This window comes from Excalfactoria chinensis, chromosome 5 (genome assembly GCF_039878825.1).
Source record: "Excalfactoria chinensis isolate bCotChi1 chromosome 5, bCotChi1.hap2, whole genome shotgun sequence".
NCBI classification, from domain to species: domain Eukaryota; kingdom Metazoa; phylum Chordata; class Aves; order Galliformes; family Phasianidae; genus Excalfactoria; species Excalfactoria chinensis.
Genome location: NC_092829.1, coordinates 3,047,946 through 3,070,455, shown reverse-complemented (window position 1 = coordinate 3,070,455; position 22,510 = coordinate 3,047,946). Strand labels below are relative to the sequence as shown.

General features: G+C 50.7%; 3 protein-coding genes across 6 annotated transcripts in view; all 3 read right to left on the bottom strand.

Moving 5' to 3' along the window:
* Positions 1-22,510, bottom strand: part of CDKN3 (cyclin dependent kinase inhibitor 3) — a 482,527-nt gene that overhangs the window by 11,907 nt on the left and 448,110 nt on the right. The window lies entirely within an intron of this gene.
* LOC140252552 (inositol 1,4,5-trisphosphate receptor-interacting protein-like 1) lies at positions 9,196-11,022 on the bottom strand. Its single transcript, XM_072337387.1, has 3 exons — positions 10,731-11,022; positions 10,456-10,667; positions 9,196-10,356 (listed from the first exon to the last, which is right to left on the bottom strand). Exons 1-3 carry the CDS (start codon positions 11,020-11,022, stop codon positions 9,196-9,198), a joined length of 1,665 nt encoding a protein of 554 aa, XP_072193488.1.
* Positions 17,615-19,453, bottom strand: LOC140252549 (inositol 1,4,5-trisphosphate receptor-interacting protein-like 1). Its single transcript, XM_072337384.1, has 3 exons — positions 19,162-19,453; positions 18,914-19,104; positions 17,615-18,805 (listed from the first exon to the last, which is right to left on the bottom strand). Exons 1-3 carry the CDS (start codon positions 19,451-19,453, stop codon positions 17,615-17,617), a joined length of 1,674 nt encoding a protein of 557 aa, XP_072193485.1.

Genomic DNA, 22,510 nt, shown 5'->3' with positions numbered 1-22,510 from the left:
TGCAGTTGGTGCTCTGAGTATTTGTAAGTCTGCTCATTGTGACCCAGGGATAGAAGCAATGTAAGCAGCTTTCCCTTTGCATTCCCAGCTGCAGCTGAACACCACAAACTGGGTTGTGTTCTGGGTCTGGACCTGCAGGCTTTGCCACAGAGCAGCTGTAGGGCTGCCTTTGACTCCTGGCACCTCTGCATGTTCCAGACCAGTGTCTCATGAGGATCTTGTGTATCTCTGCTCTGTGCACTGGTTATCGGCTCTGCTGTCTTTTGAGTACTGTTTGTGCTTCCTGTCTGAGGGCAGAGACATGAAATGTGTTTGGAGTCACCCTCCCTACGTTAGTGCTTCCAGCAGAGCCCTAATTTCTGACAGCAGCCTACAACCCCAAGCCCTGGGACTGTGGGGTGATAGCTGGGGTTGCTAAGACTATGCACATATGGGTGGTCTGAATCCATCTGCAAACCCAGAGCTGTTCATCATTGGTAGTGCCTACCTGTAGGCATGCATTCAGAGCACTGCAGGATGCTGGAGGGGAAGGCTCGATGTGCTGGGGGCTGTAGGACAGTCCTGCTCCACCAGGGGCCGTGCTGAACCTCTGCAGTTCTGGAGGTGAAGAACATGTTGCTTTATAGCACAGTATTTTAATTCTGCACGTGGGGCTCTTTGAAGAAAGGAATTGCAGCAGAAGGCAGATTCTGATTGTGCTGCTTCTCAACTGCCTGCAAATCGTATGTGACTGCCTTCCTTCTGCTGCTCTCAGCCTTGATAACGGAGCAGCACGGCGCAAGACGTAATGGATTAGGAATCTCGTTGGAAGGATTTCAAACCCTTTGTTGCACATCAGTCTGCAGTGTCCTCCCTCCATTCTGCAGAGAGTAATGTAACACAGCCATGCCACCATTACTCTGCTGATTAAGGAGCATCATTATATGTTGCTTTTGGAGCTTTCAGCTTTGAAGCTAAAGACAAATAATGAAGGTGCAGAGCAGACCTCATCTTCTCTTTCCTGCTCTCCAGGTAAAATGACTTTATTTGATTTATTACACACACCCCATAAAAAGGACACGGATTATTAAACATTGCCGAATCTTTCTGCTCTCATTGGCAATGCTGTTTGTGAAATAGTCTACTTGCAGGTCTTTCCAATGCTGTTAAACATCCTACTAGCAACATATCTGGAAACAAGAGTTCTTCAAGAGTCCTGCTATTGAAATACACAGGAGTTTCTTTCCTTGCTCAGAACGTGTTTGAAATGGAAAACATAGTTCTGAGTTTTCATCTGCAGCCATGTCATACTCTATGGTTACAGTGTGAAATAGGCTTATTTCAAACATTAGCACTTCTTATCCATCTTCATTTACAGAGAGATCTGTCTGCTCTGCAGGTGTGCTCAGGGCAGCAGTTTGCCATGTGTATCAGAATCATAGAATGATAGAATGACCTGGGCTGCAAAGGCCCACAGTGCTCATCCAGTTCCAACTCCCCGCTATGTAGGGTCACCAACCAGCAGCCCAGGCTGCCCAGAGCCACATCCAGCCTGGCCTTGAATGCCTGCAGGGATGGGGCATCCACAGCCTCCTTGGGCAACCTGTTCCATTGCGTCACCACCCTCTGGGTGAAAAACTTCCTCCTAAGATCCAACCTAAACCTCCCCTGTCTCAGTTCAGAACCATTCCCCCTTGCCTAAAGGATTATTATTCTTATTTCTTTAACTGTATGGCATTTTCTCAGTGCTGCCAATGCAAGACGTTGCAGACCTTAGATCTTCTCCACTACTGACCTTCACCATATGGTGCAGTGTCATGGCACATGATGAACCGTCCTGTACCACTGGCTAACGATGAAGCACCAGCTTCTTCCCAGTGATCACTGCAACTGCTAAGAGCAGCCCCAGCATTACGGTGGTTATGGTGAGTGTTGCCTTGAATATAATTTCCCAAATGCTTTTAGCTTTACTGTGACAATTTTTCTCTAATTGCAGAAATAACAAAATGCCTTGAGCGTATTTATTCACTTGAGTTTTATTTCAGTTACTCATTATGAAAGTGTTAATAACAGCCCGAAGGGAAGGAATAGAATTGAGTTTGAGCAATAGAGAGCCAAAGACAAGTTGGTTTAAAATTTTGCATAATGGACCATTATGCCCTTTGTAGAGTTTTTCTTCTCTGCTGTTTTATTTCCCCTTCTGCCACTTGATGGTTCAGAAAGCAGAAAGGGAAAAGAAGGCAACTGAGTTATGTGGCACCATGTATCTTAGACTGAGTAACTGTTGGGAGAAGTAACCATTGAATCAGGTAATCATTGAATCACAGAATGGCTTGGGTTGGAAGGGACCCTAAAGATCACAAAGCTCCAACCCCCACCACAGGCAGGGCCACCAACCTCCACATTGAATACCAGCCCAGGCTGCCCAGGGCCCCATCCAACCTGGCCTTGAACACCTCCAGGGATGGACGGGGCATCCACAGCCTCTCTGGGCAGCTGTTCCAGCACCTCACCGCTCTCATAGTAAAGAACTTCTCCCTGACATCCAACCTCAATCTGCCCTCCTTCAACTTCAATCCATTTCCCCTTGTCCTGCTGCTATCTACCCTTTTCAAAGAGTTGATTCCCCTCCTGTTTGTAGGCTCCCTTTAGCTCTTGGAAGACTGCACTGAGGTCACCCCACAGCCTTCTCTTCATGCTGAACAAGCCCAGCACCCTCAGCCTGTCCTCATAGGGGAGGTGCTGCAGCCCTCTGAGCATCTTTGTGGCCTCCTCTGGACCCTCTCCAACAGCTCCTAGTGCTTTCTCTCAGCAAGGAGCAGTAGCTCATATCTTAGAGATCTGGAGGCCAATTAGGGAGCTGCTGTCCCTGCTTTTCTGTTCCTCTCTCATAGCGGAGGCTTTGGCACCATCAATGAGGCAAAGACAGAGTGGTCACTGTTGGTGGTGTTACAGTGTTTCCCAGGAGAGGTGCCTTGTGAGTCAGCACTTTGCACTGGGTCGGTGAGCTGATGGTTTTTGACAGGCTGGCTCTGACATGAGGTATTGTGATCCATCCATGGTGTTCTTCCCCTTGGGCTACAATGCAAGAGCTGTGGCTGGAGGAGCAGTGCCTAGAGATCTAGTGTGGGGACTCCTAGACATTGTATGCAGACATCTTGGGGTATGTGCTGCACACCTTGGCACCAGTCGGATCCCAGTTTGCTTAGCAGAAGGCCAATGTGCTGCTTCTCAGTTTCTGTCTTTCCCTCTTTTGGCAGAACAGTGCTGCCATTTCAACACAAGTGTCAGGTTGGGTTTGTGAATTATGGTTATTAAACTCTTGTTTTATCTTCCTGAAAGACTTCTCAAATTATTTATACCATTACAATTTGTCAGAGGGGAAACTTCAAAGGGATTAAAATAAACATGTAATTTATTTGTAGTAGTACAGATAGCCTGGGACTTTAATTCCCCTGAAGATTAGAGGGTGAAGAAAGCCCATTTATCAGGTCAAATAGGAAATGTAATGCCATGCTGGATTAAATATCTTTGGTGCACAGCCCTCAGATGACACTGTTTTAAGGTATGTGCTTTGGTCTCTATTAAAGCACCATTTCACTTTCTTCCCGACAATATATTCATTACCATTTAACTTGTAATCTCAAATTCATGATAGAACCACAGCACGGTTGGGTTGGAAGGGACCACACAGCCCCCAGCCCTACCCCTGCCATGGGCTGGGTGCCCCCCAGCTCAGCTGCCCAGGGCCCATCCAGGCCTTAGGCACCTCCAGGGATGGGGCACCCACAGCTCTGGGCAGTGCTGGGGCCTCACTTCCTCCGAGGGAGGAATCTCCTCCTTCCTGCTAGGACACAGCCCCCTGTTTCTCTGGGGTGATGCTGACCCCCGGATGCTGGCAGTGCCACCATCTGCATGATGACGTGATGTGTGCTATTTGTATGTCTGGCTGCAAGGAAGATGTGATAAATATGAGTCTGCAAATTAATTCTTTAGTCCTGGAAATCTTTCTTGTGTCAGTCTGCAGCTCCTGCTTTGAGCAATGAAGTGCCCTGCAGAACAGCACAGAATGCAGCAGCGTTTCTGTCATCCTTTCATTTTCCATCAGCCTTCATGGAGAGGCCATGCTGTGTGGCTCTCACAAGTCTGAGGATGGATTTCTTGCTGCTGTGTCAGAGCCCACAGACAATACTGAGCAACGCAAACCCAACAAGGTCCTGTGGCATACTGTTGGTAATGCTGATATAGGATTGCACACACAGGCAGTGAATGCACACTCACAAGCTGCAGGAGAGCTTTCTTCTTTGCTAATGAACTCACCCTTACTGCTGCGAAGGGTTGGAAGGTGCTCTGCTTGATCCCATCAGTGCTGCTCTATGCACATTCACAAAGACCCACTGGAGACGGAGAAGGGATCTTTTACTCAGACCCTCTGTATCCTCTCCAGGTCTTCATCCTTTTACTGACAAGTTTTTAAAAAGCCATTGAGACAACAGCAAGAAAAACTTTTGTGTCCTTAAAAAATGGTCTTGAAGTTCTGGATGTGGCTGAGCCCTGGGAGAGTTTTGCAGACCTTTTAGGTTCTGACACTGTTGCTGTTAATCAAAGAGACTCGGTGGCATCCTCTCGCTCTTACAGGGTCAGACTGGGATAACTCTCCCTCACCACTGATAAATCACCATTCATTAGGATGGCTAATGCTCTTCAAATGTAATTGCTTGGTTACACGTGGAAGCAGATTTTCTCGAAGCAGGGGAAAAGACAGCAGTGCAGAATAAAGATTAAGTGCCTGCCAATTTTTTTTTGTCTTCAAAATGGTCATTTTTTGCTTTCTTTTTTTTTTTAAGTAAAGAAAGGCCAAGGAAAAGTTGGGCTGAATGACAATTCTCTCAATTAATTATTCACGTTTTCTTGAGAGCAGCAGTCAGGGGACTCAGAAATGAAACATAGCTCATATCTCAATTGATTTTTGGGGGGGTGCTGTTTTCTTTTTGGGGTGGGGTGAAGAGAGGCATCATGCTTATATATATGTGTCAGCTGTGCCTGAGCATGGGGCGCCTCCTCTGCATGGCACAGCTGGGCTGCAGGTGCCCCTCTGTTGGCCTGGGCAGGAGGTGCCTTTGTCATGTGTAGGAAGTTGGGGAGGGCATCTGTGTGCCCTGCAGTAAACATCCCCTTGGTTTGCCCTTCTGTGCCTGTTGGCTGCCTGAGACCCAGCTTGGTAGGAGCACTCAGCCAAGCACTGCTATGGGGGATGCTCTTGGGAGATCCCATTGCCCTTCTGATCACCTCTCCATTGGGACGCCCAGCTTGTCAGGACTGTTGCTGTCCTGCTTGTGACCTTCATAGGAGACTGGTGAGGCAACCTAGGCAGACCCCTAACTGCCCCCAACCCTCTCCTAGCTCAGCTCCATGCCATTCCCTCAGGAACATCCTGAGTGCTTCAGTGTCCCTGAGCCTCCTGCTCACCGTTTGCATCATTTTGGTGGAAGGAACAGAGGAAACACGAAAGAGACTCGAAGTTCATTACAAAATAATTAAGGCCTCTATCAGAGTGTTCATTTCAAGAGTAAAGTTTTGATGGTCCACTTGTTATCTTGTATAACCTAGAGCATAAGAAACCACAATTCCCCCTTACGTCGAGCTTTTCCTACTGGAATATTTAACTGCCTTTTCAGCAAGAACTTCTCCTGCTGTGGAAGTGCTGCCCAGATTGCAAAGCTAACAAAATGGAGCAGAACAATAATTTCTGCCAGACTCTTATTTTTAATGTTCTTAGCTGCTATTTGTAATTACAGCGGCACAGTTTTCAGACGCATATGGGGATTTTCATTTGATAGTGTTCAATTATAACGATTGTGTTGCGTCTCATATAATAAAATGTTTTCCATATGTTAGATATAATAGAAGTATAATATCCCCCAGTGCTTTCTGCAATGATCTTTGTATTAATGCAACATTAAGATGGCGTGAAATGTGTGTGTTTGGTCTCCAAAGGCACAAAGGCAAACATTTAGTTTTATATCCCTGAGAACTGCCATTGATTTCAGTGGGACCATGGCTAAATGTGTGCGTGTTTGTAGAATAAGTCTTCTTGATTAAGCAATTCCCTCCAGCGCGGTGTTAGCAAGGGAAGCTGCTTCCAGCACGCAGTGTTTCTGCCCTGCTCTGTGGATGATGGCATTCACACGTTGGCTGGAGCACTCTGCATATGTGTGTGGCAAAGTGCTCTTATTTGCAAATAAACATCATTAAGGAGCTGTAAAGTTTCTTTACTCCCAGTGCTTTCTGATGCCTTGTACTGTACACAACTTTATGTGCTTGGTTCTAACCCAACAGCAAGGTTAGGTACCCGATACCTAACTCTCCCAGGTAGGAACATAGCACTTGCTTTTCACTTTTGGGCATGAATGCTGATTTTTCACTATTGGAAGCCAAGGAAAAGTAAGCACGTGCTCATGGTATGTGTTAGGGCATGGGTGAGGGTGATCAGCAAGCCAGTGGGAAGCCCTTCAGAATGAAGGCAGAGCTGTTGGTGTGGATGTTTAACATTGGAGAATGGTCACATGAACACCAAACAGAACACAGGAATTATGGACATCCTGTATCTGGTTCATCTATTGATGTGCCTCTGGTCCCAGGTTACTTTCTCCTTCTCCCATCCAACAACCTCTGTTGGTTTTTAATTCGCCAGCCATAACACACGTCTCATTACCCCCTTTAAAAGTTTCTAAATAGTCATTTTAAGACGTTAAATTGGCAAAGGAGCTCTAATCTCTTCTTGGATTTTGATTTTTAATGTTCCCCATTGTGGATCAATCTGGAACGCTGCATATGGCAATCCCCACGTCGGGTAATCACGGTTATTATTGCAAGTGTCCCCCAGAGAATCTTAACAACTGAAGTGGGCAATTATCTTATTTTAAATTTAATTTTAAAATGATCCACATAAGGAGAAAAGTTTTAATGTGATCAAAGGATTCATTTCAATAGCAGCTCCTGGCACTTTGGTGTAAAGTAGCGATTGATGCTCGCAGCCTCCAGCATCTATCAGGGCTGAGTGTGCATCTGGTATTGACAGCACACGACGTTAAGAAATGCTTCAGTCTGTAACAACAGCCATCAATCTTGTGTTTCCCTTCCCCCCCCTAGAATTGTGCAGAATCTCTGTAGAACTGGAGCTGTGGTTTTACTGAAGAATTATGGACATTACACCATTACGGACCGGGCAGCATCCTCTGTCAAGGGGTAAGTGCAGGGCAATGCTGGTTGGACTAATGAAGCCCAAAGCCCTTTTCAAGCTTTACGATTCTTTTGTTAAAGAGATGCTATTCTCAGAATTTATTTTGCATCCCATAGAGCAAGTTAATGCTACGAGATTGAGTTTAATTATTGCTCTGGTACATTACAGCTAAGTGAAGAGGTGCCTGCTCTAATATCCCTTCAGCGCTGGTTCTGTAATGCATTTGTGATAGCACACAACATGAGTGATGTTTCTTAGGGGTCTGTCTCAGAACCAAGACAGTGGGATTGAGTGCATCCTCAGCAAGTTTGCTGATGACAGTAAGCTGAGTGGTGCAGTTGATACAAGAGAAGGATGACATCAAAAAGAGGAGCCTAGACATGTTTGAGAAGTGGCCCTTGTGAACATCATGAGGTTCAACAAGGCCAAGAGCAAGGTGTTCCACTTGGGGTGGAGCAATCCCAGATATGCCTACAGGCTGGCAGAAGAACTCATTGAGAGGTGCCTTGAGGAGGTTTCATGAGGAGGTCTCGGACATGTTCCACTGTTACAGTGGGATGTAATCTGCTCCTCTTACCTACACCAGGAGCTTCAGGGTCCTGGCAGACATGGGGAGGAGCCTGACCACCAGTGAAGAATGAGACAAAGCGCTCGTTGATCACCTCAGCTTTTTCCATGTCTGAGGCCAATTCTCTGTTCTCACTTACCAGAGGGGGAACACCATTCTTGATGTGTCTCCTCCATATGTACCTGAGGAACACACTCCTGTTATCGTTCACATCCCTTGCCAAGTTCAGCTTTATCTGTGCCTTGGCTTTCCTATCCTTTCTACACATGCAGACAACGACCCTATACTCCTACCAGGCTACACAACCCTGCTTCCACTTCCTCTACGTTTCCCTCCTTTTCAATTCAGGGTAACCGAGCAGTCGATCTCCCTGCCCCAGGGGATGGTGAACTCTCCTGTCATGGCAGCATTCTGAAGCCGTCTCTGCACGGCACTGTGCAGCTGACACTGCAGTCCTTCCTTGCACAGGTCCCTCTCAAACACAGCACGGAGATGAGCAAAGTATCTCTTGGCATTTGTGCAGAGGCCGAAGCTCCCGGAACAAAGGGACGCTCTCTGACAGGCCGGGCGGTCCCAGCCCAGCTGGTACCAGGAGTCTCTGTTAGCAGCTCTGTGCAGAGGCCTCTTCAGCTGCACAGGGTCTGGCTCCTCACGGTGTGGCAGCAGGGAATGGCTGCTGTGCGCGGTGCTCCCGGCATGCAGAGATCTGCACACCAAGGCTGTCTTGCTCCAGTTCAGAGCAGGGAGGGGAGGTTCTTTCAATATACGTACACCCGACACAACAAGATAATGTTAGTTAGTTTATTAAAAGTTGTTGTTGTTTAGGGAAATGGGAAAGGGAAGTCGGGCGATAGAAAAGAGATTGGAAATAAAAGCAAAGAGTCTTTGTAGAAAGCAAGAGAGAATTAGTCACCACCGGGTTTCCAGCATGACTCGTAGTTCAGATGTTGATCTTCAGTAGAGATGGGTCGTCAGAGGTTGTTGCTCCGTTGACGACGACGACCACAAGGATGACTTGTTCCAATGACAGTTCAGACTTATTTGTAAGTCCAGAGTGTTTGCGTCAGCTCTGTTTGGAGTGACAGCTTGCTGTTTCTTGGACCACAGCAGGAACTCCTCCTGTTCCCACCCTTCGGGCCTTGCCAGCAGGTAAGAGGGAGCAAGGAAGCGTCTGCTTGCATCTTGCCTTCACAAGATACAATGGTTCCATCCCCAGATCTCCTATACCAAGCTGGAGTCATTTGGTCACAGGCCGGATCTTCCACCAGTAAGCTCTCTCCAAAGTGACGCTGACTGCCACAAGGCAACACCCACCTCTGGCCTCCTAGGTAGGTCTCAGAGTCTTATTGCTCACAGGATGTAGCTTTGAGCAAAAACAAGAGAAGAGTTCGGACAAAGGTCCCTCTCAATGTCGGAATATCAGCAGTCTGAGGAAGCGATCTTTCAGCTTCCTGAAGTCACGCTGCGCCCTGAAGTAGGCAGCCGGGTCCTCCTTCAGGTGCTGGAAGAGGTTGAGTGGGGTGGCGGATTGGAAGGCCTCTGGCAGGACAACTGTGTTGTGCAAGTTCCCGTTGCCAACAAGGAAGTGGGTCAGGCATTTCTCCTTCACGCAGTACTCCAGGTACCGCAGGAGATCCAGCAGCTGACTCACGAAATTCGTCCTGCTCCATTTCTTCAAAGGGATGAGGGCCAGCAAGTGGAGGACAATAGTCTTGATGACATAGGTGGAAAAGCCCATTTGCACAGAGGCGCAGGCAAGGAACGTCAGGCAGCTCAGGTGGGTGCTGTCATGTAGAGCATTCCTGGCTGTGTGCTGGAAGAACTTCTTTTCCGCCACAGCGCAGCTCTGCGGCCATGCTGTGCTGGGCGTAAAGCCGCCCTCTGTGTTCTGGCTGGTCAGGAAGATGTCCGAGTTGCCTTGCTGCACCCCGAACAGCAGCTCAACAAGGATTTTTTCCCCGCTGGAGGTTTCTGTCAGCTGGAGATTGCAGGAGCGGCTGGAAGGCAGCACCTTCAGGTCGTAGGCTTGCTCCCGGCGGGTGGCCTTCCAGACTGCATCCACCTGTACGGTGAACCAGGTGACAGTTTTCTGCACATCCAGGTAGGAGTCGGTGCAGAGTGTCTGTAGGAGGCTGGGTTCCTGATTTTGGCTCAGCTCATCCTCCTGGTGGTGGAGGAAGCACAGCACATCCTCCAGCTGCTGCTGTATTGGGCACATGCACTGCAGCTCCACGCGGATGCGGGAGTTCCTTGCCAGCACGTCCCCTTCATCTCCCAGCTCCAGGAGGAAGCTGTGCCCTTGGGGGGCCTCTATGGGCACGATCAGGCGGTACACAGTGTCCAACTCCTGGTGACTCCAGCCTTCAAAGGCGCTGCCCACCCCAATGGCAGTCTGCAGAACCGGGAAGAAAGTGTCGGACCAGAAAAATCTGAAGGTGTTCAGGAGGTCGTTCATCAGCTTCTCCACCAGATGGCACCTGGTGGCCCTTCCTTGCGCATATTCCAGGGCACACCGTGTGATAAATTCGGTAAATTTTGAAGGATGGTAGTCTTCTTCCTCCTCATTCTCCTCATCCTCCTCATCCTCCTCTTCTTCCTCTTCTTCCTCTTCCTCCTTTTTCACCAGTTCCACCTGCTGCTGCTGTTTCACCTGTTCCTCCTGCACCTCCTGTTCCACCAGTTCCACCTGCACCTCCTGTTCCACCTGTACCTCTTGTTCCACCTGTTCCTCCTGCTGCTGCTGTTCCACCAGTTCCACCTGCTCCTGCTGTTCCAGCAGTTCCTCCTGCACCTCCTGTTCCTTCTTTTCCACCTGTTCCTCATATTCCTCCTTTTTCACCTGTTTCACCTCTTCCACCTCTTCCTCTTCCTCTTCCTCTTCCTCTTCCTCTTTCTCCGCCCCCGCTGCCTCCTCCTCGCTGCTGGAGCTGTCATTTTCACTGCTGCCTTCATCACGCTGGTTCATTTTTAGGGACTGCACCATGTTCCAAAAGAGCAACAGAATCAGCCCCACATAGAACCAGATCCTCCAGTACTCCACCAGAGTAAAGAGCAGACCCAGCATGTCCACCCAGCTCTGCTCCACATTCCTCTGCTCTATCACGTGCTGCGGAGGTATCATGTACGGCTGCAGATCAGCCTCGCGCCGCTGCACGTTCTCGAGCATAAGCACATCAGTTTTGACACTGACACTTAGCACCCGCACCAATGCGAGAAGAAACACCAAAGCCATGATCTGCAAGAGATGGGAGAGGGGGATCAGTGGGGCTGGGAGGGAGCGGGGCCAGGAGCCGCGTGGCCCTGCGCACAGGGAGGAACAGTGGGTACGAGGGAGCTGGGTGGCAGCAGGGACCGAGGCCAGCCCGACCTTCCCCTGCTGCTGCACTCACCAATGGCCCAGGACAAAATGCAGCAGCGCTGCCTGCCCCTGGCCCTAAACCCATCCCCTGCATTGTGATGCAATGCATCCCTGCTGATGTCACAAATGGGCAGCCCGACCCCACCCTTCTCAGCTGCCCTGGGTGGCCACACGGCCACTGAGCCATGGCACTGCCTCACTTTGGAGGCATATCTCTGGACAGAGCTCCTGGGGATGCTCTTTACAAAGCGGGTGAGAGCTGCCCAGGCCTTTCTTTAAAATAAAACGGGGTGATATTTCCCATGGATGCTGTGCTCCTCATGTGGCACCCCACAGGTTATGTTCCAAACACATTGTCCCTGGAAACTCATTTGGACAGGAAAGGAAAAGCAGAACTCTGACTCCTGAGGAAACATAAGAATTTGCAAGATATGCAGAGAACTCATTTTGGTGCTGAAATGCCACAGAGAGAGCAAAGCTGAAGATCAGTGCCAGTCATGTCAAGGTCTCAGCACCTGACATCAGACAGCCCTTTGCTGATTGCTCCCTCAGCTGCCAGTGGTCTGAACACCCTCTAAGCAAAAGGCTGTCTGGCTCGAGCCACGCTGCTCAAAGGGGCTCTAACAATGAAGATTAGGAGGCCCACGTGTGCAGCAGCCTCTTCAGCTGCACGGGCTCTGGCTCCTTTGGGTGAGCTTTGCTGTAGAGAAAATAGCAGGAGCAACTGCCGTCTACCACATGTTGCAGAATCACATGTGCACGAGGCAGGAATATTTCTCAAAAGCCAACAGAGAAAGGCTTGGCTGGGAGCCGGTAGGTAAGGAGATGGCCCTGTAGGACAGGAGCATGATGGCAGCTGTCAGACCAGCTGTGCTTCACCTGCATACCTTGCTGCCTGCAGCACAAGGCTCCCAGCCATGGGTGTATTGACTACTGCGAGGTAAGGCCAGAGTCACCTCCTGAAGCCAGGGCAGATCCCAGATCATCAGGGCTGGAAGTCGTCTGGACCTCAGGAGATCCCCTAGACCAAACCCCCTGCTACAGCAGGTTGCCCAGTGTAGGTTTCTCCAGAGAAGATAATCGCTCTCCTTGTCTGTTTCTGTAACAAGGATATCAATAAATATTATTAACCAACAGAAGCTGTGTAACCCAGTGAAACAGGACCTGTTCTTTCCTGGACGCTCCCTTAGCATTCAGATTTCTGTACTTGACCAGTCTCTGGGTGTCCGTTGTTTCCTGTATTTGGAGGAGCCCTGCAGCCGGAGCTCGAGGCTGGTGCCTTCCATTCTCCTCTCCAGATCCTCCTCTGTTTATGGCATGTTAAACTTGACTCTGTGCTTATCTCAGGTCACTGTGCTTAGCGAAGGCCTTTACCACAACAATGTTGGAAATGTCAGGGAATCATGACATCAGGGAATGATAAAGCATGGATAATTTTGACGAATGTGCTGCTCACAAAAGAAGACTGAATGTCCCAGAGAACACCACGGTCAGTCATATACAAGGACTCTATATAATGTCACTTCAGTGCTGGACTCGCTCTCTTGGATCCTGCCAGCCATGGGGGAGCCATGTGGGAGCGTTCCGGCCATTTTGCTTAGAGTTACCGTAGGCCTCTCGGTTTCGGGACTCACTCTCTCCTATTTTACTTGATTCGTTAGCCTTAATTCCAATTATATTGTATTATATTGTGTTATTCTGTATTCCAATATAGTATTTAGTAAACAAGTGTGCCTCCTTAGGACGGGGTGGGTCCTGCTTTAAGTGTTGGGGACTATAAACGTGGTCAAGTTACGGACTGGGCAAAGATTAGAGCAGTAGCAGAAGATAAGGGCTTGTCGGGGGCTTTGGAGTCGTATCCAGTTGTGGCTGTAAGATGGCGGCGGCGGGGCAGCCCGACGCTGCGGTCGGACCTGGGGCCGCCCCGCTCTGTGCAGGCGGGCGGGCTCCGCCGGCGCTTCCACATTCCCTCCGTCCCAGGGGGCAGCCCGCCTGTCACGCGAGGGGCCGGGGCTCGGTTCCCCGGCGCGGAGCCGCTCCACCTTCCGGCACCGGGCTGCCGGCTGCTGCCGCGGGTTCCGTTTGCCCCTGGCTTTAAACACGTTAGAGACTTTAACGGCTCATGGCCCTGTGCTCCATCACGACATTGAAAGCCTCACCTGCGTGATTCTCAAGCTGGTGCAATATACACTCTGGAAAGAGGGGTGGATGAGTGAGCTTGGGAGGGTTGTGGCAGCTGAACAAGATGATCCCTTTCACCCTGTGCATGGTTGTAATCGGGTTATCTAGATTTACCCGTGATAGAGGCTGCTGCCCCTGGAAGGAGGTAAATGAACAAAAACAATGGCAGCAATCTAAGGAAAGAACTTATTTTACTAAATACGAATAATATTGGAATACAAGGTGACACAATATGATACAATATAACTTCAACTACTAAATCAAACAAGACAGAGAAAAAAGAAAGAGAGAAAAAGAGTCCCCGAGAACTGAGGGCCTACTGCGATCTCTAGGCGACAGGCTGGAACGTTGCTGATAGAGGGAGACAGCAGGGATGGAGCGCTCCAAAGCGATAGACAGAGCAAAAAGAAGGACGTTCCAGCCTGGGAGCGAGATTATATATGTGTCCTCCTCCTCTGGTGATTTGTCTCTGGCCGCGTCGTCCCCTGGGATATGTAGTTTCCTCCAAGAGCTGAGTACTCGGGATGCTGCCATTCCACAGATCTGGAGCATGAACCTTCCACACTTCTGCATACCCTCTGTTACACTTTCATATACCCTCTGTTACACTTGCACATACCCTCTGTTACACTTCCACATACCCTCTGTTACACTTTCTTATACCACCAAAACAGTTTACCACTATTTGTACCCTCAGTTAATGATTCATACCGCACATGATGTCATGATGTAGAATATTGACAGCACAAAACCATGACACCCAGATATGCCTACAGGCTGGCAGAAGAACTCATTGAGAGGTGCCTTGCCGGGAAAGACTTAGGGGTTCTGAAAACTTGACATGGGCAAGCAGCATGCACTTAGGGCCCAGAAGGCCAACGGTATCCTGGGCTGCATCATAAAAGGGGTGGTAAGCAGGGTGAGGGAGATGATTGTCCCCTTCTACTCTGCCCTCATGCTCTTAGCAAACCCTGTGGGAAGGCTGGCTCCCCATATTCCTGCTCCCGTGCCTCTGCTTCTCACCCTGCCAAGCACCCTGCTTCATAGGCATCTCTTTTCCCTGACTGTCAAACTGCAGGTGGGGCTTTTTGTTAAGTACAACCCTGTGACTATGCTTGGGAAGGAATGTATGCTGTATGGGACACATGCCAGCATGCTGGCTGTTCAGCCTTGGAAGAAAAGCATTAAGAAGAATTTCCTTTGGCACAGAAAGCGTGCTGCTCTCTTCAAGTCAGACCCTCCCTGTTGAAAACCTGCCCTCTTAATCCTCCCGCCTCCCTGATGAACACCCCAGGACTTGCCTGAAAACAGAAAGGCATCTGTAGTTTGTGTCTGCTGAGTCAAGAGGAGCCACCTCTTCAGGACAGCATCTTAGAATCATTTAATGGCCTGGGTTGAAAAGGGTTGAAAACAACGCTCATCCAGTTTCAGCCCCCTGCTAGGTGCAGGGTCGCCAACCAGCAGCCCAGGCTGCCCAGACACATCCATGCCTGCAGGGATGGGGCATCCACAGCCTCCTTGGGCAACCCATTCCAGTGCATCACCACCCTCTGAGTGAAAAACTTCCTCCTAAGATCCAACCTAAACCTCCTCCTGTTTATACGCTCCCTTCAAGTACTGCAAGGCCACAATGAGGTCTCCCCAGGGCCTTCTCTTCTCTAAGCTAAACAAGCTCAGTTCCCTCAGCCTTTCCTCATAGGAGAGCTGCTCCACCACCCTGATCATCTTAGTGGCCTCCTCTGGACACACTCCAGTCCTTCCTGTACTGAGGGCCCGGACCTGGACGCAGTACTGCAGTTGGGGCCTCACAAGAGCTGAGTAAAGGGGGACAATCACCTCCCTCTCTCTGCTGGCCATCGCTTTTTAATGCAGCCCAGAACACAGTTGGCCTTCCGGGCTGCAAGCATGCACTGCTGGCTCGTGTCCAGCTTCTTGTCAACCAGGACCCCCAAGTCCTTCTCCACAGGGCTGCTCTCATAGGGGTTCTTTGCCCAGTCTGTATAAACAACTGGGATTTCCCCAGCCCAAGTACAACACCTTCTACTTGGTCTTGTTGAACCTCATTAGGTTCACGTAGGCCCACTTCTCCAGCCTGTCCAGGTCCCTCTGGATGGCTTCCCTTCCCTCCAGTGTATCGACTGCACTGCTCAGCTTCCTGTTGTCTGCAGAATTGCTGAGGGTGCACACAATGCCATCATCCGTGACACTGATGAAGATGTTGAAGAGCACTGGTCCCAAGACCAACCCCTGAGGGACACTGCTTGTGGCTGGCCTCCACACTGACACAGAATCATTGATCACAACCCTCTGGCTGCATCCAGCCGGCCAATTCCTAATCCATCAAAAAGTCCATCCTTCAAATCCACACCTCTCCGATTTAGAGAGAAGGATGTGGTGAGGGATCATGCCAAAGGCTTTGCAGAAGTACAGGTAGATGACATCTGTGGCCCTTCCCCTGTCACCCAAAGCCATCACTCCGTCATAGAAGGGCACAAGATTGGTCAGGCAAGATCTGCCCTTGGTGAAACCTAACTGGCTGTCTCGAATCACCTCTTTGTCTCTTATGTACCTTAACACAGCTTCTATGAGGATCTGCTCCACGATCTTCCCAGACGCAGAGGTGAGGCTCACCGGCCTGTAGTTCCCCAGGTCATCCTTTCTCCCTTAAAAATGGTAGTGATGTTTCCCTGTATCCAGTCACTGGGGACTACTCTGAATAGTCATGATTTTTCAAATATGATGGAGAGAAGCTTGGCAACCACATCAGCCATTTGTTTCAGAACCTTGGATGGATATGATTAGGCCCCAGGGACATATATACATTCAGTTTCATGAGGAGGTCTCGGACATGTTCCACTGTTACAGTGGGACGTAATCTGCTCCTCTTACCTACACCAGGAGCTTCAGGGTCCTGGCAGACATGGGGAGGAGCCTGACCACCAGTGAAGAATGAGACAAAGCGCTCGTTGATCACCTCAGCTTTTTCCATGTCTGAGGCCAATTCTCTGTTCTCACTTACCAGAGGGGGAACACTCTTCTTGATGTGTCTCCTCCATATGTACCTGAGGAACACACTCCTGTTATCGTTCACATCCCTTGCCAAGTTCAGCTTTATCTGTGCCTTGGCTTTCCTATCCTTTCTACACATGCAGACAACGACCCTATACTCCTACCAGGCTACACAACCCTGCTTCCACTTCCTCTACGTTTCCCTCCTTTTCAATTGAGGGTAACCGAGCAGTCGATCTCCCTGCCCCAGGGGATGGTGAAGTCTCCCGTCATGGCAGCATTCTGAAGCCGTCTCTGCACGGCACTGTGCAGCTGACACTGCAGTCCTTCCTTGCACAGGTCCCTCTCAAACACAGCACGGAGATGAGCAAAGTATCTCTTGGCATTTGTGCAGAGGCCGAAGCTCCCGGAACAAAGGGACGCTCTCTGACAGGCCGGGCGGTCCCAGCCCAGCTGGTACCAGGAGTCTCTGTTAGCAGCTCTGTGCAGAGGCCTCTTCAGCTGCACGGGGTCCGGCTCCTCACGGTGTAGCAGCAGGGAACGGCTGCTGTGTGCGGTGCTCCCGGCATGCAGAGATCTGCACACCAAGGCTGTCTTGCTCCAGTTCAGAGCAGGGAGGGGAGGTTCTTTCAATATACGTACACCCGACACAACAAGATAAATTTTAGTTAGTTTATTAAAAGTTGTTGTTGTTAGGGAAATGGGAAAGGGAAGTCGGGCGATAGAAAAGAGATTGGAAATAAAAGCAAAGAGTCTTTGTAGAAAGCAAGAGAGAATTAGTCACCACCGGGTTTCCAGCATGACTCGTAGTTCAGATGTTGATCTTCAGTAGAGATGGGTCGTCAGAGGTTGTTGCTCCGTTGACGACGACGACCACAAGGATGACTTGTTCCAATGACAGTTCAGACTTATTTGTAAGTCCAGAGTGTTTGCGTCAGCTCTGTTTGGAGTGACAGCTTGCTGTTTCTTGGACCACAGCAGGAACTCCTCCTGTTCCCAGCCTTCGGACCTTGCCAGCAGGTAAGAGGGAGCAAGGAAGCGTCTGCTTGCATCTTGCCTTCACAAGATACAATGGTTCCATCCCCAGATCTCCTATACCAAGCTGGAGTCATTTGGTCACAGGCTGGATCTTCCACCAGTAAGCTCTCTCCAAAGTGACGCTGACTGCCACACGGCAGCACCCACCTCTGGCCTCCTAGGTAGGTCTCAGAGTCTTATTGCTCACAGGATGTAGCTTTGAGCAAAAACAAGAGAAGAGTTCGGACAAAGGTCCCTCTCAATGTCGGAATATCAGCAGTCTGAGGAAGCGATCTTTCAGCTTCCTGAAGTCACGCTGCGCCCTGAAGTAGGCAGCCGGGTCCTCCTTCAGGTGCTGGAAGAGGTTGAGTGGGGTGGCGGATTGGAAGGCCTCTGGCAGGACAACTGTGTTGTGCAAGTTCCCGTTGCCAACAAGGAAGTGGGTCAGGCATTTCTCCTTCACGCAGTACTCCAGGTACCGCAGGAGATCCAGCAGCTGACTCACGAAATTCGTCCTGCTCCATTTCTTCAAAGGGATGAGGGCCAGCAAGTGGAGGACAATAGTCTTGATGACATAGGTGGAAAAGCCCATTTGCACAGAGGCGCAGGCAAGGAACGTCAGGCAGCTCAGGTGGGTGCTGTCATGTAGAGCATTCCTGGCTGTGTGCTGGAAGAACTTCTTTTCCGCCACAGCGCAGCTCTGCGGCCATGCTGTGCTGGGCGTAAAGCCGCCCTCTGTGTTCTGGCTGGTCAGGAAGATGTCCGAGTTGCCTTGCTGCACCCCGAACAGCAGCTCAACAAGGATTTTTTCCCCGCTGGAGGTTTCTGTCAGCTGGAGATTGCAGGAGCGGCTGGAAGGCAGCACCTTCAGGTCGTAGGCTTGCGCCCGGCGGGTGGCCTTCCAGACTGCATCCACCTGTACGGTGAACCAGGTGACAGTTTTCTGCACATCCAGGTAGGAGTCGGTGCAGAGTGTCTGTAGGAGGCTGGGTTCCTGATTTTGGCTCAGCTCATCCTCCTGGTGGTGGAGGAAGCACAGCACATCCTCCAGCTGCTGCTGTATTGGGCACATGCACTGCAGCTCCACGCGGATGCGGGAGTTCCTTGCCAGCACGTCCCCTTCATCTCCCAGCTCCAGGAGGAAGCTGTGCCCTTGGGGGGCCTCTATGGGCACGATCAGGCGGTACACAGTGTCCAACTCCTGGTGACTCCAGCCTTCAAAGGCGCTGCCCACCCCAATGGCAGTCTGCAGAACCGGGAAGAAAGTGTCGGACCAGAAAAATCTGAAGGTGTTCAGGAGGTCGTTCATCAGCTTCTCCACCAGATGGCACCTGGTGGCCCTTCCTTGCGCATATTCCAGGGCACACCGTGTGATAAATTCGGTAAATTTTGAAGGATGGTAGTCTTCTTCCTCTTCTTCCTCCTCCTCCTCCTCATCCTCCTCTTCTTCCTCTTCTTCCTCTTCCTCCTTTTTCACCAGTTCCACCTGCTGCTGCTGTTCCACCTGTTCCACCTGCACCTGCTGTTTCTCCTGTTCCTCCTGCACCCCCTGTTCCACCTGTTCCACCTGCACCTCCTGTTCCACCTGTTCCTCCTGCTGCTGCTGTTCCACCAGTTCCACCTGCTCCTGCTCTTCCAGCAGTTCCTCCTGCACCTCCTGTTCCTTCTTTTCCACCTGTTCCTCATATTCCTCCTTTTTCACCTGTTTCACCTCTTCCACCTCTTCCACCTCTTCCTCTTCCTCTTCCTCTTCCTCTTTCTCCGCCCCCGCTGCCTCCTCCTCGCTGCCGGAGCTGTCGTTTTCACTGCTGCCTTCATCACGCTGGTTCATTTTTAGGGACTGCACCATGTTCCAAAAGAGCAACAGAATCAGCCCCACATAGAACCAGATCCTCCAGTACTCCACCAGAGTAAAGAGCAGACCCAGCATGTCCACCCAGCTCTGCTCCACATTCCTCTGCTCTATCACGTGCTGCGGAGGTATCATGTACGGCTGCAGATCAGCCTCGCGCCGCTGCACGTTCTCGAGCATAAGCACATCAGTTTTGACACTGACACTTAGCACCCGCACCAATGCGAGAAGAAACACCAAAGCCATGATCTGCAAGAGATGGGAGAGGGGGATCAGTGGGGCTGGGAGGGAGCGGGGCCAGGAGCCGCGTGGCCCTGCGCACAGGGAGGAGCAGTGGGTACGAGGGAGCTGGGTGGCAGCAGGGACCGAGGCCAGCCCGACCTTCCCCTGCTGCTGCACTCACCAATGGCCCAGGACAAAATGCAGCAGCGCTGCCTGCCCCTGGCCCTAAACCCATCCCCTGCATTGTGATGCAATGCATCCCTGCTGATGTCACAAATGGGCAGCCCGACCCCACCCTTCTCAGCCGGTGGGTGATGAACCAAAGCAGCCCTGCAGGCACAGAGTGGTCTGGTAGGTAAGGAGATGGCCCTGTAGGACAGGAGCGTGATGGCAGCTGTCAGACCAGCTGTGCTTCACCTGCATACCTTGCTGCCTGCAGCACAAGGCTCCCAGCCATGGGTGTATTGACTACTGCGAGGTAAGGCCAGAGTCACCTCCTGAAGCCAGGGCAGATCCCAGATCATCAGGGCTGGAAGTCGTCTGGACCTCAGGAGATCCCCTAGACCAAACCCCCTGCTACAGCAGGTTGCCCAGTGTAGGTTTCTCCAGAGAAGATAATCGCTCTCCTTGTCTGTTTCTGTAACAAGGATTTCAATAAATATTATTAACCAACAGAAGCTGTGTAACCCAGTGAAACAGGACCTGTTCTTTCCTGGACGCTCCCTTAGCATTCAGATTTCTGAACTTGACCAGTCTCTGGGTGTCCGTTGTTTCCTGCATTTGGAGGAGCCCTGCAGCCGGAGCTCGAGGCTGGTGCCTTCCATCCTCCTCTCCAGATCCTCCTCTGTTTATGGCATGTTAAACTTGACTCTGTGCTTATCTCAGGTCACTGTGCTTAGCGAAGGCCTTTACCACAACAATGTTGGAAATGTCAGGGAATCATGACATCAGGGAATGATAAAGCATGGATAATTTTGACGAATGTGCTGCTCACAAAAGAAGACTGAATGTCCCAGAGAGCACCACGGTCAGTCATATACAAGGACTCTATATAATGTCACTTCAGTGCTGGACTCGCTCTCTTGGATCCTGCCAGCCATGGGGGAGCCGTGTGGGAGCGTTCCGGCCATTTTGCTTAGAGTTACCGTAGGCCTCTCGGTTTCGGGACTCACTCTCTCCTATTTTACTTGATTCGTTAGCTTTAATTCCAATTATATTGTATTATATTGTGTTATTCTGTATTCCGATATAGTATTTAGTAAACAAGTGTGCCTCCTTAGGACGGGGTGGGTCCTGCTTTAAGCATTGGGGACTATAAACGTGGTCAAGTTACGGACTGGGCAAAGATTAGAGCAGTAGCAGAAGATAAGGGCTTGTCGGGGGCTTTGGAGGCGTATCCAGTTGTGGCTGTAAGATGGCGGCGGCGGGGCAGCCCGACGCTGCGGTCGGACCTGGGGCCGCCCCGCTCTGTGCAGGCGGGCGGGCTCCGCCGGCGCTTCCACATTCCCTCCGTCCCAGGGGGCAGCCCGCCTGTCACGCCAGGGGCCGGGATTCGGTTCCCCGGCGCGGAGCCGCTCCACCTTCCGGCACCGGGCTGCCGGCTGCTGCCGCGAGTTCCGTTTGCCCCTGGCTTTAAACACGTTAGAGACTTTAACGGCTCATGGCCCTGTGCTCCATCACGACATTGAAAGCCTCACCTGCGTGATTCTCAAGCTGGTGCAATATACACTCTGGAAAGAGGGGTGGATGAGTGAGCTTGGGAGGGTTGTGGCAGCTGAACAAGATGATCCCTTTCACCCTGTGCATGGTATAGACATGCAAGAGGGAATTAGAGCAGAGTGCTTGGGATATAAGTTTAGCACTGAGATGATGCAGCTGGTGGGTCTTGATATTCAACCACGTGTTAAGAAACTATGGGATATGCAGAAACTGGTAGGAGCCCTCCAGTGGGTTCGGGGCGCTTTGGGGATACCTTCTGGATTGATGAAGCCCTTGTATGGTCAGCTAAAGGGATTCGTCCCAAAAGAACCCCAAAATCCATCTAGCGAAATGGCTGCAGCTTGGCAAAAGATCTTACGGAATCATAGAATCATAGAATCATAGAATTACTCAGGTTGGAAAAGACCTTGAAGATCATCAAGTCCAACCGCAGCCTAACCAGTAGCCCAAGCGGCTCTTAAACACATCCAGGGATGGCGATTCAACCACCTCCTTGGGGAGCCCATTCCAGTACCTAACCACCCTTTCTGTAAAGAAGTTCTTTCTAATATCCAACCTAAACTTGCCCTGGCGCAACTTGAGGCCATTTCCCCTCGTCCTGTCACAAGTCAGTAGTGAGAATAGACCTGCCCCACTCTCACTGTAAGAACCTTTCAGGTACTGGAAGACAGCAATAAGGTCTCCCCTCAGCCTCCTCTTCCTCAGACTAAACAGCCCCAGCTTCCTTAGTCTCTCCTCATAGGGCTGATTCTCCAAGCCCTTCACGAGCCTCGTTGCCCTTCTCTGGACCTGCTCCAGTACCTCCATGTCCTTCTTGTGCTGAGGTGCCCAAAACTGGACACAGTACTCGAGGTGAGGCCTCACCAATGCTGAGTAAAGGGGCAGGATGACTTCCTTAGTCCTGCTCACCACACCATTCCTGATACAAGCCAGGATGCCATTGGCCTTCTTGGCCACCTGGGCACACTGCTGGCTCATATTCAGCCGACTGTCCATCAGCACACCAAGGTCCCTTTCCGTCTGGGAGCTTTCCAGCCACACCTCCCCAAGCCTGTAGGATTGCCTGGGGTTGTTATGACCAAAATGCAGGACCCGACACTTGGCCCTGTTGAAACTCATTCCATTAACCTTGGCCCATCGATCAAGTCTATCCAGGTCTCTCTGTAGTGCCCTTCTCCCCTCAGGCAGATCAACACTCCCTCCCAGCTTAGTGTCGTCTGCGAACTTACTGAGGGTGCACTCAATCCCCTCATCCAAATCATCAATGAAGATGTTAAACAGAAGCGGCCCAAGCACCGAGCCCTGGGGGATGCCACTTGTGACCGGCCGCCAACTGGATTCCACTCCATTGACCACAACTCT